This window comes from Scomber japonicus, chromosome 20 (assembly GCF_027409825.1).
Source record: "Scomber japonicus isolate fScoJap1 chromosome 20, fScoJap1.pri, whole genome shotgun sequence".
NCBI lineage: Eukaryota > Metazoa > Chordata > Actinopteri > Scombriformes > Scombridae > Scomber > Scomber japonicus.
In genome coordinates, this window is record NC_070597.1 from 7639677 (window position 1) to 7655531 (window position 15855).

The 15855-nt window shown below is 37.3% G+C and overlaps 1 protein-coding gene across 1 annotated transcript in view; it reads right to left on the minus strand.

The window, feature by feature from the left end:
• Positions 1-5484: 5484 nt before the first annotated feature.
• The window catches only part of LOC128381054 (melanopsin-A-like), a 31729-nt gene continuing 21358 nt past the window's right edge, over positions 5485-15855 (minus strand). The window contains exons 5-11 of the mRNA XM_053341001.1: positions 14548-14719; positions 13329-13490; positions 12100-12207; positions 9550-9721; positions 9242-9433; positions 7353-7424; positions 5485-5685 (exon numbers count right to left, since the gene is read on the minus strand). Coding sequence (XP_053196976.1) covers positions 5485-5685; positions 7353-7424; positions 9242-9433; positions 9550-9721; positions 12100-12207; positions 13329-13490; positions 14548-14719 — 1079 coding nt within the window. The remainder of the gene's footprint in view (positions 5686-7352; positions 7425-9241; positions 9434-9549; positions 9722-12099; positions 12208-13328; positions 13491-14547; positions 14720-15855) is intronic.

Below are 15855 nucleotides of genomic sequence, written 5' to 3' on the forward strand. Positions count from 1 at the left end.
TACTATTTAATTAATCAACAAAGTCTAACAGTCTCTAAGTAGTTCTCACTGGAAATTGTTCACTTGGATCATATATGTCAATATAGTGATAATGTCCATTTCACCAAAAAATATATTAATACCTTTATTAAATTCCTGCTGCGCACCATTTATGTGCTGAGTCTGCACATAAATGGATATAAACTGTAACTTGACTGGTTGCCAGGGATATAAAACCACAAGGCAGTATTTCTCTCATCTCTGTTTCCCCCTTATTCTGACCACAGTCAGTGTTGTTGTAAATTATTGACACATACAGGCAGGTTGAAGTACTGCAGTGGACATGCAGGGTCAGTGAGTTTGATCCTTCAGGTAAATCTGAGTATGGTCACTTAACTTTCTTGTTTATTTACATGCTTTAAAAACGCTGTTTAAAAAAATGTGTATACGGTTGTTACCTGTAAAACAGATAATGTATAAAATGCAATATTATTGTACATATTTCACTGTAACTGTGTAAAGTGTTTTGTGTTCAGTGCTGAGTTTTCTTTTAGCTATCTGTCTGGCTATGCAGTGTGACGCACCTGCAAGGGCAGAATATCCCTCGTAAAGCTTACAGGCTTTACGAGAAAGCTTTATGAAAAGCTGTATCATTTAATGCTCGGCAAATAAATCTACTATGTTCCCAAAATGTCAAACTGCTATTCCCTTACAGATGCAGTTGCAGTCCAGTGGCTACAGAAATAAAAGAGGGTTGTTGTTTTGAGCATCTTGTAGTGGTGCCATAAAGGAAGGCGTTCAAGCTCATGACAGTTAATAATTAGTTGAGCTTTCCTGATACTGTTGATACTTGTTTTCTAATGTAAATGTCCTTAAGCTGGGCATGATGCAAACCAAATGTGTTGGCCACCTTGAGAAGCTTTGATAGCCTGTTTTTTACTTTCAAGATGACGGCAACCAAACCAAGACATAATAAAGTAAATGAGGAGAGAATTGATAAATAAGACCTTTTTTATTATTATCTTATTTTTAATTTTTAGAAAAAGCATCAGTATGACAACAATACCAACATCCATATACTGGATGTTCACATACTGTAAGTAATTTAGGACTAAATGTTTCATGAGATCACAAGGCACAAAATCATAAACTAAATGACTTAATAGCATAGTTTCTGCAATCATGTGTGTACATCATTAAAATAATGGACAAAGGACGACTGCAAATTGCAATAATCATTCATTTATTCGTATGGCGCTGAAGCTAAAGATAACATGCTGTTGCACAGTATGTCGTCAGTGCCTCCAGAGAATGTACATGCACAGGATGAAAAACAAACTCTCTTCTTTCCAGCAATGGTGTGTTGAATAACAAGCATGATTAAACACCAGAGTCATATCACTGATGCTCCTTTTGTCTCTCCTTCCACTTCACACAAAAGCACATGTATACACACGTTGACCTCACACAGGTTTGTCAGAGATCGGACACACTGAGAGACAGATGAGAGGGCAGAGACAGATAATACTCCCACACCTCAACAAACTCATTAATTACACTGAAAGGAAACACTGGCATTGCATCTGAGGAAGCAACAAGTCAGAGCTTGAGGGAAAACCAGTGGAGCAACTCATAAAATAAAAATATCCTCCAATTTAATCTCTTTCTTTCTTTTGTTCTCACCATGTATTACCCATTTCATCCCATATATGTTTTAATCATTATGACAGTTTATTTCATTAGTGTATACTAATATGCATGCAAGTAATATGCATACCATTCCTTGTCTTTCATTATTTGTATTTTACAACGTGTTTGAGCAATACTAAATTATGTTTCCTGTCAGTAAAGAAAACTTTAATATTAATTTGTCAGTGAGACAAAAAGGCGGACAAGATGTTCCTGTAATAGAAATGACAGATTCATATCTATCTGACTCTATCCCACCCACTTACACCATATGTTCATTCAAATATAGTACCAAGTCTTACCTCTGTGGGGCGCCATAGTTCTGTATTCAGGTCAAACCGTATGCAGGATAAATGTCCATCATATCTGCTCTCTGGCATGGTGACAGATATGATCTGAACTGATGCCACTCTGTTACATCAGGATGTTCCAGATGTTATCTGCTGTGCCGGATGGATTTCTTCCATTAGGGAAAATAACCTAATGATTTGCTAAAACATTAGTGAGACACAATGATGGACATATGGTGGATTACAGGTTGCAGTGACCACAATCATACACTGCTGCACATGATCATATGTGTGCATGTGAATTTGTATGTCTGACCAGAGCAAAATTATGCTATAATAATTTCTTGTTTATATTGATCATTAGAAGTTCCCCTCCGAATGCTCTTATAATACAAGTAATGTGCAGTCTTAGAAACCATCACCTATCTGTCTGACAGCACTTTAGTCTCTGGGTCAATGACCAATATTTCGGGGCTCCTGGTGCAGCCATCATATATCTGGTTATCTGTGCACTGGTCATTGTCTAGTCCAATAATCAATTTTAGACAGTCTAGACAACATTTCGGCTAATGTCTATAAACATTATGCATATGAACGCAGATAAATCCATTCATACATTTTAAGAGTTCATTGGAGGATACTATGAGGCTTGGGCCATCTGAGTTAGTCTAACAAAAGGGATATATTATACCGTTAAAAGCTTTTCTGTTACAAAATTCCCTCTTTGTGTCAGGGTTGACAGTGTTTCAATTTTGAGCTGCAGCTGAAGGATGTAGACAAAAAAAGAGAAATTTGCACTAAAAAGGCGGTAACTTTGAAAGCTGTTGACATGATTTTACCAATTTACACAACTAAAGCCTCATGTTAGCTTCAGGTTTGTACACCATCACTTACATTGTAAGTGCGTTATGAAACAATGCTATGCTGGTCAGTATGAACAGGAGGATTGATTGATGATTACAGCAAGAAAGATATGTGGCAATGTCTGTAATGCACCTGACCTTTATTTTAGGACAGGCTTGAAAATGTGTTTAATGTAGAGTTGAAACGATTAGTTAATTCATTTATTAATTGATTAGTTGATCAATAGAAACTTGTTCAGTCAAAAATGTCAGAAATTCACGGCTTCCAGCTTTTGAAAAAAAAAAAAAAATCAGCAGATCAATCACTAATATCATTACTTGCAGCCCTTGGTTAAAGCATCACCAAGGCATAAATATGGAGACACACACACACTAGAATTTGCAGAATATAGCAACATTCTTTTAATTTAGAAAAATAAATAAAAACAACACAAAACATTTTGTACAAAGAAAACAAAATCAACATGAAACCATCACTTCATAAAACCATCACTTCATTAGAGTAGAATTAAAATCTTCATATACTGTACATATAATATTTATATTTGTTTTGTCAGGGTGCTAAAACTTTTGCCATAACATTTTAAACATATTTACATTGTACATTCATTGATGGGCACTGCAAGACAAACGAGCAATAGTGGGAATGTGTCAGCTGTTGTTCCCTCGTTAACTAATCTGTATTTGAGCTGTTTATCATTAACAAACATAAAACATAATAGTATGTGTCAGATTTTACTTCAGAAGTTATTACAATCATAGTCAATGTAATGCAGCAATATTGGGGATCTCAAGGGTAACAGCAATGTACTTAAGTGGAGGAAAAGAGCTTTAGAGTATGTGATGTTCAATGACAAGGACGGAGCAACATTATTGGTGCGGTGGTTTTGTGCGTCTGTCTATGATGAGGTCTATGATTACAATCCAGAAAATCACACTCTTATAAAAACAGTAAAATCAGTGAGCCAACTGTCACCTGCATATCTAATAGGAGATATTACAGCAAGGTATGGCAACAAGAGGAATGCAAAGTACAGTACTGAGTCCAGTTCTTCAGTGCCAACACACACACACACGCACACGCACACACGCACACGCACAAATACCCACTCACACTCACACACACACGCACACACACAGACACGCACACACACACACTCATACCTTAGTATTGGTGTCACATTTGTGTCCTGATTAGCCTGATCCGTGGTACTTCATGTCATCAGGATAGGAAAAATCATTGTTAAACAGCCTGTGGACAAACAAGCTGACTGTACCCTCTTCTGTCCTGTCGCATGTGTGTGTATGTGTGTCTGATTACCCAGTTTACAAGTTCAACACATATTATAGTGGTTTTCAGTGTGTTTTGGCCTCTTGACGGCAGAAAGACGAGCATTTTTTCCACCAATTTCTCCTGGCCAATATACAGTATTAGATGCATTTCAATTTATTTGCAGTCGTTGACCCAATTCATTGGATTTCATGGGCAAGTGAGCTCTATCTTTTTAAATTCAAGCATCAGTAAGTGAAGCAGCAGCCGTAAATTCACAGGCTTCTTAGTAGGGAATTAACTTGTACCAATGTACACAATTTTGCAGGAATACTGAAGACAAGACTGTGATTCTCAATTTCCATGCTGACTTATGTAAGATTAAAATACAGCTTGTTGCCTGTGTGTGTTGCTGGAGCGTTGACCTTTTTAGGCAAATTGCTCCTTTACCTTGGCTTTCTGCCACTTTGGTTTGTGCACAGTAGCTTTTGTAGGTACAAGGTAGAACTTACGCTAAATCCTGAGATCCTGTTCACAGTTTTATAATAAGCAAATAAAATAATAAAAAGCTGAACTAAAAGTGGCTTTAAGTAGGTTGCTGATTCTCAGGGGGATCAGTAGTGCTAGTAACTCTCATACTTAATCAGGTGTAATTTGATTTAATGTTAATAAGGATTAATGATGACATCGCTGGTTATGTATGCATCACTGCACAGTGTTCAAATATAAATCATAAACACTATGCAAAAGTAATTTCAGCATGTTCTATGTCCTCAGTTATAGTGATAATGCCCCAGAATCACTTAATGGAATTGCGGAAATAATTTGTTTTTAACAACAAATATTCAATGTATACGTGGATGGCAAGATACAGCCATACATATATATATATATACTATATATATAGTATATGGATATAAAAGCACAATTTGATTTCTTCTACTCAAATTACATGACATAAATCTGAGCCAGGAATTGATACGTATCTACTTTAATTAATACCCAACCTCAGAAATAACACTTTTCACTTAGTTTTTAAGGTTCATTTGTTGCCTATAGTTCTAAGGTAAATCATCTCCGACCACCATGATATGTCAGAACACACATATGCATGCAAATATTAATTCAAATCACTGGGCATTCCTGATCAAACACTCACACATACTATGCAAATAAAAAACAAACAGTAAGAGCATTATCTGGTTTTAAGTTACCATAACTAGCAAATAGCATGCTGGTATGGAAAAGTCCCATGGGAATAAGCAATCACTTACTCACTCATGCACACACAAACCCACGCATGCACGCTCACACACACACACACACACACACACACACACACACACACACACTCATATAGTTACACACGGTTGTTGCACTTTTGTCCAGATGTTCATGGTAATGCTGTCGTCTCCAGCCTGGCTATGTCAAGGGGCTCCTTAGCAACGGGGCTGTAAGTTCTGGTCAGTTTGAGGCTGCCATGGAAACCAGGAGGGCTATGCAATATAGATGGGCTGGATATGGAGGTGACAATAACGGATGACGTTGTCTTACACACAGTCCTTGGCCCCGACTCCTCCATCACATCAACCAGCTGCGTGGGTAGAGGGAGACAGAGAGAGATTTCAGGTATTGTAGCTGAAAGTCAACTAGTTCATGATTTGTTGGTTGAGTGAAGGAAAAATGCAGAGAGGTGAGCGGGACTGGAGGTTAAGGGAGAGAATGAAGTTTTATCAATTCTTGCCCTGATTTGGATCGATACAGCTCCCCTCCACTTAACCTGCCAGTGCAAGATCTGAAACAGTCAGAGCTGATCAAAGGCATTGATTGTTTGGATTGATGAATGGCTTTCCAATGGTGCCCTTGATGTACGTAGGGGAGACTATAAAACTGGGTTGACCCTCTGAAATCAATAACTTTGGCCAGGGGAGTAAAGTACTCTAGCTGGGCATATTTTTGAAGATTTGTTTTTATCTCAAAGGTAACTCTGGTCTAATACAACATGGGTTGTTTTCTATTGTAATTGAGCTCACCATGTTGAAGGAATAGTTTGACATTTGAAATATGTTATAGCAGCTGGTTATCTTAGCTTGGATTAGTTTATCTTAGAGACTGGAAGCAGGGGAAAACAGCTGCCCTGCATATCATATCAGGTAAAAATAATAACCAAATCTACAAAAAGCATTAAATGTTACAATGATAAGGAATAATTAAGATGATAATTAAGATTAAGATGTATTACAAGTAATATTTCATAATTGGTGAACAAATCAAGATATTTAAGTGCAACTAAATTATATATATATATTCCTCTGTAATAGTCAGTCCTTTTTTACAAGACATTAATGTTTGAGCTTGATTCTTAGTACAATACACTTGTCATCTTTGCAGAACAGTCCATCATGTAATATTGTTTGTCAGGCACAGCCAGTCTGTCTTTACAGCTTTTCACATGAAAGCACGGTTGATTGGATCAACTGGAATGGGCAGGGTGGAAAAAAGGGATATGCCAACCATTTCACATGAGTTCACAAACACTTTGAGAACAAATGTATTCACAACATTCAGAGTTATTTTGAGTGAGATATTTTAAATGTGGTAGAATCATTGAGCAATACTGTAGAATGGGTGACATGCCCCTTTAAATAGACATAACACACACGACTGAAACACCTTCAAGGACAAGGGAGGTGGTAAAATAAAAGGATAATTCTGATGCAGTTGTATCTCTTGCTTATTTTCAACAAATCCCTTGAAAAGAGCAAAACAAACAAGGAATCGATTTACCAGACAGTTATTGTCAGTGTAGCCAAACCCTGATGTAGCTTGTGCTCCATACAACTTCACTGGTAAAAAAAAGCCATGCTGTTGCACAGAGTGACATATTCCTCCATTACAAAGACTATGGTTAGTGTAGGTGACTCTAAAAAATCCTCATGAACTAATACAAATTATGGCATTCATCATTCTCTGGAAGTAATAGTAAGTAATGCTGATTTAATCTGAAACGTATTTTTTGATCAGTTGACCTCAGCATGATATTTTTAATTGTGTGCAAATATATATGTATGGATGATAATAGAGCACTACGGCAAGTAAGCATAAGCTCTACAGTATCAGGCTTTTCTACACAGACAGAGCTTTTTATTTTAGGCTTGTCATGGGATTTGTTGATTTTCTTGATACAAAAAAGCAAGAAAAAAAATCAAAAGGCCACATCTGTTGCACACAGCAAGCGGTGGGCGATCGGTGGACTCTTACAGTGGCAGGCAGATGACTGGTTGGCTGGAGATTGATGTCCGACATGGAGATGTCTTCAGGCTCTGTCAGAGTCTGAACAGTACGCAGATAAACACAGCCATTCATTGTTAGTTATAATCATAAGGTTTTTTGGACTTATTAGGCGCCTACTCTCACCAAATACAGATAACGTTGTTGTTTGTTTCAAGGTTTCTTGAAGTATTTTGCTTTCTAGAAGATACAAAAATCTGCCTCAGGAGAGCAAAAATTGGGAAAATATAAATATTATAATAAATTTAAAAAAAGATAAGAGGCAAATGTCAATTAAAATAAAGCCAAAATATCTTGGCAAAATAGTATTTCTACTTTGTCATTTGTTTGCAAGAATACAGTGCGCACAAGTTAAAAGGGATTATGGATAAAAGTAAAAGTTGATATTGTCTATTTGGTGCAGACTGAGCAGATGGAGGGCAGAGACTTCTAGAAAATCTGCCGTCTTCGTCTCCAACCAAGTGCAGTATGCCGAAACATTGGGTCACGTCGTGCAAACTGTGGATTAAGTCTGAAACTCCCAGATTACTGGATTAGTCTTTGGACTCTCTGTAATGGAGTCCTCAATGAACCTGACCTGCAGGGCAGTGCGCCAGCATGTGCGCGTGTTTACATATGTGCATACATGTGGGTTACTGGTGTTTTTCCGTTTCTGTGAACAAGGATATAATCATCTCAGTTCACAGAAACGGAAATGCTCCATTTACTAAATGTCCCACATAGAAAGACCCGTCACTCTCCATCAGCCTGACAGCTTGATGCTTAGAAACATGACACAAACATTCATTCAAGAACCACTGTTATATAAAGTGCTGGCGTTTTACCAATCCTCAACATTGTGAAAAAAAGTATTGGAATGTGTTTTTCAATACTTGAAAAATTGTGAGTAAAGTGTTATCATGGACTATTTGTAAGAATCTGAATATTCCATTAAAGGCACTACACGCAGGATGTGCAGGATTTTAAAATTCTGACTTTAGTGACTCCTAGTGGTAGTATCAAAAAAAAAGTTGAGTCCTGTCGATATCCTCCCATGGATCTAACCAATTGGGAACCGAGAATGAAGGGCTGAAAGCAACACATAGATTATATCAGTTTCCACTGGGATTGCCATCACTGTATGTTATTCCAGTCCAGAGGAAGGTAATGATTTACAAATCTCAACTTTAGGAACTTTTGTAAAACTCATGCTAATTTGGGAAACCTTAATTTCTGTGACTAAATCAATTTAAAAAAAAGAAAGAAGTGTTAACCAGACTCCAAAGCAACACGCCAACTGATACTGAAACACTGGAATCTCAAAGTTTAACCATATAAAACAATCAGTGATATTTACATGAGACCAAAGCAGCGTGATGTTATTAGATTACACGCTAAAATATTCTGTTCATAACCGTGAAGAGTCTGGATTTTGAGAGGGCTCCACTAGACATGACCTCATTGAGTTGCGTGCCATGAAATACCGAGCAGTAACATGAAGTGTATTGACTTGAACGGCATTCCAAAACAACATGACCTCACTTCACAAATTTAGGAGGAGAGCATTTAGAGCAACCTTTACATAATGACAAAACAGAAGCAAAACCTCCCATCAAAAACATAAAACTATCTTGTGAAAAGTTAAACGGAGCACAGCACACACACACACATACACACACACACACACACACACACACACACACACACACACACACACACACACACACACACAGTTTGAGGCTACCTGTCTGACACTTGAAGTAATAAAGTTAGAAATATATGATGCTATCGTTGCATAAATCTCCCATTTAATATATCCTAGTGTATATTTTTGAATGTTTTTTTTTTGTTGTTGATATAAGCCAGTCGTCCATACTCACAGTGATCTGTGAGAGGTGACATATGGCTGGGTCAGTGGGGTTGATGGCGCCAGTTCTTTGAAATTCTCCTGTGTGGTGACCCCTCACCTTTGACCTCTGGCTGGCACGGCGCCCCTGTTTGACATCACTGGACAACTGACGACTAACAGGCGTCCGAATTGAGCTCTCCTCCTCTGTGTCTGAGAAGTGGGCCTGAGAGAACACACACGCACACACACATACATAATCAGTAACTTGTAATTCAAAGCATCTGTCAGACAAATTGTAAGACAGATATATATACCATATTATATATGAGGTACACTCACTGATTCACTCTCAGACTGGGAGGAGTGGCGGGGCTTGCTGATGCGGTTGCTCTCTGATTGGCTGGTGAGGGTTGATCGGCGGGTAGACTGAAAGCTGCTGCTGCTGAAACGGTCTCTGCCAGTAACGCACAGCAACACCCCAAGGTAGGGTATATACCTGCTGAGTGCTGACCTGAGAGAAAGAAAGGGAAACAATGTAAATCCATGTATGAACCAGTTTTATTCTTGAGAAATGACATAAAACCACAACTGATACCCTGCTCACTGAAATTTGTGAGAACATCATCAGTGTTCACAGTAGGCTTGGGTGGTATCAGAGTATTGCAGTATACCCATGAATGTATTATAAGAGCTTGATACTGGTCCAAAAATGGCACCCGTTCAGTCCTATAAGAATTGGTCAGTTGGTACATATACCAAAAAAAGTTTCTAGCTTCCAGATTTGCTTCTGCGCAATGTGGCCAACTGAATATGTGCAGTAGATTTTTGCTGCAATACCACGAGTGGCCACTGGGGAAAATCTGCAGCAAGGCTGAGCGATGGAGCAGAATTCAGCTCTTATCCATTCATTAGTATACCAGGGTATTTAAACTGGAGTTTTCGTCTCTCTGCTGTGGTACCAGATGAACAAGTGTTTTCTCACTGAAGTTTTGTCGTGTATCTCTACCTGAGCGGTCATATTTATCACGTATTTTTGGTATTTTCTGTTTGTGGGTCAGGTCGGTGTCGGGTTGTTCACTGATATATTTTTGTGAGTCGGGCGGTGTGGATTGGCATTCATGGCTAACATACTGATGTTAAGCAGCTTAATGTTTAGACAGGTCAACATCTTACTAATTAGCACTAATCGAGAAAGTACAACTAAGGCTGATGGGAATAAGAGTAGGTTTGCAGTGATAACATGTCATCTTGAGGGACACATGAACTTACATGAACATGAACAAAATATTACAGCAATGGATTCAATTGTTGTAGAGACTCTCTGAGTGCTATCAATATCTGTACAAGCATTTCATTCAACTACTTTTTGAAAAACTTCAGGCTGGACCAAAGTGGTGGACAATAGACAAATATTTAAAGACATTTACATGGCCAAAGTGAACAATTATATTTAGCATTGTTTATCTGGGCATCATCAGCAACTAGCAACTGAGAAACAAATCAATGAAATCCTGAGTTGTGACAATCTGGAGACAGATATTAGAAAAAAATACAAAATTAACTTAATTAAAAGAATATAGAATATGTTAGTGTATATAAAAAATTGGGTTTCTTTCTGGATGAATTTATAACTTTTGAGGTTGGAATCAAGTCCCTTGTTGACTTTGCTGGAAGATTTTGGGGTCAATTATTAACAAATTGAAAGTGTATGATCTTGGCTATTCTACATATACCCAACTTTATAATTCATGTGTCTCTCTCATACTGAACTCTGCTGCAGTGTAGCGGGGCATAAATTAATCTAAAACTACAGATACCCTGCAGAGTAGAGCTATATAATGTTTTCTAAGATTTCATAGATTTGGTCCAATTCCAGCAATTCAGGGAAACATGGGCCTTGTACCAGGGTCTGTACAATGAAAATGTGAAATGATCCAACTGTGGAAAATGGCAGATGACAGAATAAAAAAGAAAGTGTTTCTGTGGAGCAAATCACACAGTTCTCCACGGGTGAAAAGAGCATTACTTGATTTTTGAGGAGGTGGATATGGTGCAAATCTAAAGGAATAGCATATCAAACAGAATTCTGCCCCTGAAATCTGTTACATTTTGGTTATGTACTGTATAAGTTAAAGATATTTGGTTGAAAAGTTGAAAGTTGGTATTCTTCCTCTGGGCATCGAGGTTGGTCCATTCAAAAAAATACCAGAGGAGAACCAACTGTGTGAACTGTGTGATTTGGTGAATTGGAAAGTGATTCTCATTTTATTTTGTGCTGTACAAATTATGATGACTTCAGAGTGAGAGTCACTGCTCCATGAAATAACTTGACAAAACCCTGAAATATTCTGGTGTACAGAAGAATAAAACCTGGAATGGCTTTTTTAATTTAGCTTAATTTTATCTCAGAATCCCAGAAACAAAAGCATGGTAAATTGTTTAATTAGCATTTAATATTATTTTTTTTCTGTAATATATGGTTCTGTCAGTGATTTAGGAGTTCTGCCCTACTCAGTCTAATGGTCTGAAGATCTGAAGGTGAAAAATGCTTCAGTTGTTTCTTTATTTTCTCTCTCTATTGTTTCTCTCTCAATATATAGGCTGTACTTTGATCATTCATAATTCATATTTGACTGTTCATCTTATCTTACCTTCACATATATATTATTTTATTGTTTCAAACAAACCTGTTGATAATGATTTTAATGTAGTATGCCATTATAAAGTGGCTCTACAGTGTAATGTAGTGTATTCTGTATGGTGTTGCAGTACTGTGAATATTCATTGTCTTTTGTATCTACATGAATTGTTATATTGAGATATTGTGTACTGTGAAAGTGACAAACTACATGGCCAGTTTGTAAATAATAACCTGAGAGTGCATCGTACCTGTATTTTGGATGTGTAATGGCATATATGATGGGGTTGTGGATAGCAGATGCTTTGGCGATCACAGCAGGAACAGAGTGCATATAGGGAGTCAGCAAGTCAGCGTACCTGAGGGAGAGATGAGAGAAGAGGGAGGAGGATATGGACAGATGTTGTGAGGAGGAAGAAAAATTAGAGAAGGAAATGAGGCACACAGGAAATGAGTTCTTTAGTACAGAATCAGTGAAGAGACACAAGAGCAGGACAGTATTAATGTTTAAAAACCCCATTAAATATGCACTTTAACTTTGTAGAAAACAGTATAGCATCAGTGGCGACTCTACACTGAATGAATAGTTATAACATCTTTCTACCAATCCAATGACATTAAACTTTTTTCTATAACAAGTAATCCATTGGTTTAGAGTTAAGATCCTCAGATGTCCCGCCCCAGTACTCTTTGTAAGAAACACAAACACATCAAATTAAAGAAGCAATAATACTGTACCGTGTCATGAGATGGATTTGGTTTGACTTATATCTTGGTATAATGGAATTACAATTGTGATGCTAACAGGTTTGAAATATGTTAGATTATCCGCAGAACAGTTTGCATCAGAATTACACAATGCAATCATCTAACACTACAAAAACTTCTGTGGATTATGGGACACAAATTCATTGTTGTTCAGTGTCTTGAAACTGGATTTCAATTCTGTGAGCAGCACCAACGTAAGTCCATTTGCAGGACAAATATTTTAAAGAAACTGCAGATAAAACCAAAACCACATGTAACAATACAGTACCATTAAGATTAAGTGTATTTTTTTGTGATTTGGATCAACTGACATTTTAAGTGCAAATCCCACAGAAATGCTTCTACTTTAAGGATACATTTTTCATCTTCCAGGCAGCACATTTATTCTACTATGATTATCTATTTGAGAAGCTGCTAGAGATGCTTACTTGCGTTTAGATTGAACACAGAGTCATCAGAGGTTCAAACCTATAGCCATCCATCAATAGACTTTGTTGCACTTGCTGCAACTCGTTAAAATTGAGTGATGGATGCATGACCTTTAACTAGGGCGGCTTTAATAAGGAATTTAACTATCAGCACTGTTTTATTATTATGACCTATTCCTCCTTATCAGTACTTCACCCCTTTTAAGTTCCTGTGGATGTATGGACATAACTCAAATTCTCTCCAGCTCTCGTTGAAAAAAATACACACACACACACACACCTACCCAGCAAATGCAGTGAGGGCGGCACAGGAGTAAGGGGCCCAGGAGATTACATATAGCAGGATGACGATGAGTGCAATCTTGGCCATCTTCCATTCACTTCTCATCCTATGGACCCTCTTAGCAGAGTCTCTGGTACCCTCACAGTTGATTTTTGTTATCGCTCTGTCAAACAAAGACACTCCTCATATTATTATGAAACTTCTTCAAAGTTCTTCAAAGCTTTATTTATGACTCCTCTGTATCGTTCACTACTTCTGCATAGTTTCAACTACAGCTTCAAAGTGTTCTTTGGACGAGTCGACTGATACAGGTTAATCCCATTTGTGCTTAAATATTTGGTTGACATATTTTTTGCTTCTACTGGCATATATTTCATCTAATCGACACCAAACTTGATGCGTACCATATTTAGATGACCCCAAATAAAATGTATGAGTTTTGTTTGTTGGTATCACTTACTGTCTGTCTATAATTGGTTAACAAGATTTTGAAGGGCGTGGCCTGATGCATGGGCTATGACTCTTTAATGCTCCATTCAGTTGCAACCAAATTTGGGGATGTTGTACACACTACAATAACATCTTCTGATATAGTTTTCTTTTTCCCATGGGAGTGGCTGCTACAGTATGTCTGTGGATCATGGATGTATTATAATGCTGAGGATCCACAACAGACTCTCTTCTGGGTGGGGGTGGGGGTGCGTGTGCGATTACGTAATGCAGAAGGAGAAAACAGGCGGACCGAATGATATGATTGGTCAGAGTTTTCACTGAATATTATGAGAATGGAATAATGATGAGTTTCTATGCCTGGTGGATCTCTCTAACGTTTTAGAGTACCATTACCTTATTTATAGCATTTTTTAGGTGTAAAAATGTAACAAAGGTAAGGGTAGCTTTAAGTGACTTAGAAACACAGTGATTGTGTGTACTTGCACATAAAGTGCTCATCACATACGTTTCCAATGTCACCCACACAGGAAGCATTAGTGTTCAGGTTGAGTGAGACATCAGTGGAGATCGATAACAAAACCCTGACACATTGTTAATCAACAAACATCAGTGTCAACACACACACCGCACCGTCTTGGAAACTCATGTCTTTATTGATGCATGGGGTGGTGTGGGTTGTGTAGTGTGTTGCTGGCTCACACGAGACTTAATGGAAAAAGACAGTAAGAGCATGACTAAACATAAACAATAAGCATGGATGTACTCACCGTGTCGTGTGTCGGATGGCTCTAAAGATGCAGCAGTAGCAGAAGATGATGATGGAGAGAGGAATGAAGAAGACAAACGTAAAGAGCAGCATGGTGTATGAGCGGACAGAAGGCGTGAATGTCATGTAATCCCATGAACAAGATGTCATTAGACCCTCTGGGACATAGGCGCCTGAAAAAGAACATGCACACTTTAGTAGTTTCTTCAACAACATGACGTCTGACAATTCCTATTTATATAGTTGGTGATTTGTTTATCTTTCTGCTCCTTCACAATCTAAAAAGCCTTGAACTACTTGTGTCAGTTATATGACACATTTCCTAGTAAATGCCCTCCAATTGCTCTCTCCTTACAACAACCTGTAGGCAGAGTTGAATTTCATACTGCACCGTACAGTACAGAATAGTGCAGTTTTCAGGCTTTACCATGATGGTAGATTACAAATTGCACACACTAGTCTCATATTGTCCGTAGCTTTCTACATCCCTGATTTGCATCTCAATATGAATAAATGTACTATTTAAAGGAATAAATATTCAGAAAAATATTTGTGTTATATATTTGAATTCTTGCCGAGAACTACCCTCATATTTGTATGTTAAATATGAAGTAAAAGCTAGGAAACCAGATTCAGATACATTTTATTCTTTGTCCCAAAAGGGCACTTAATTTGCAGCAGGAATACAGAAAAAACAACACAGACCACACAACAGATTAAACACAACAACAAAATGAATTAATTGCAGTTAGCTTATTTTAGTATAAAGACAGGAATCAGGGTAAGAAAACTTGCCTGACAAAACAAAACAAATCCTCCTACAGGACCTCTAAAGCTCATCAATTAACATTAGCACAATCCTGTCATAGAAATAAGAAAGAAAATAAGTGTTTGCATTTCACAAATGTTTAATAACTTATTAACTGTTTCTTAAGTGTCTTATTTAAATTATAACTTTAACGATAATGTTTTTATGGTAAATTTGTATTTACATTATTTATGAGCTGATCATAAATAATAAATATTTTCTATTACCTATTATGCATCACAACACCATGGCCAATTCCTTGAATGTGCAAACCTACTTGGTAATATACTTGTTTCTTATTCTGATTTCTTCATTGATCAATTATATGTTTGATCTATAAAACATCAGACAGCTGCCTTGTTTTATCCAGATAATAGTACAAGACTCCAAGAATATTCAGTTTACTTTAATGCAAACAAAGTAATGTATTTAGTCTATGGCATTATGTCTGCAAAATAACTAATAATATGTTGAGATATTTCACTTTGAACTGTAGCATTG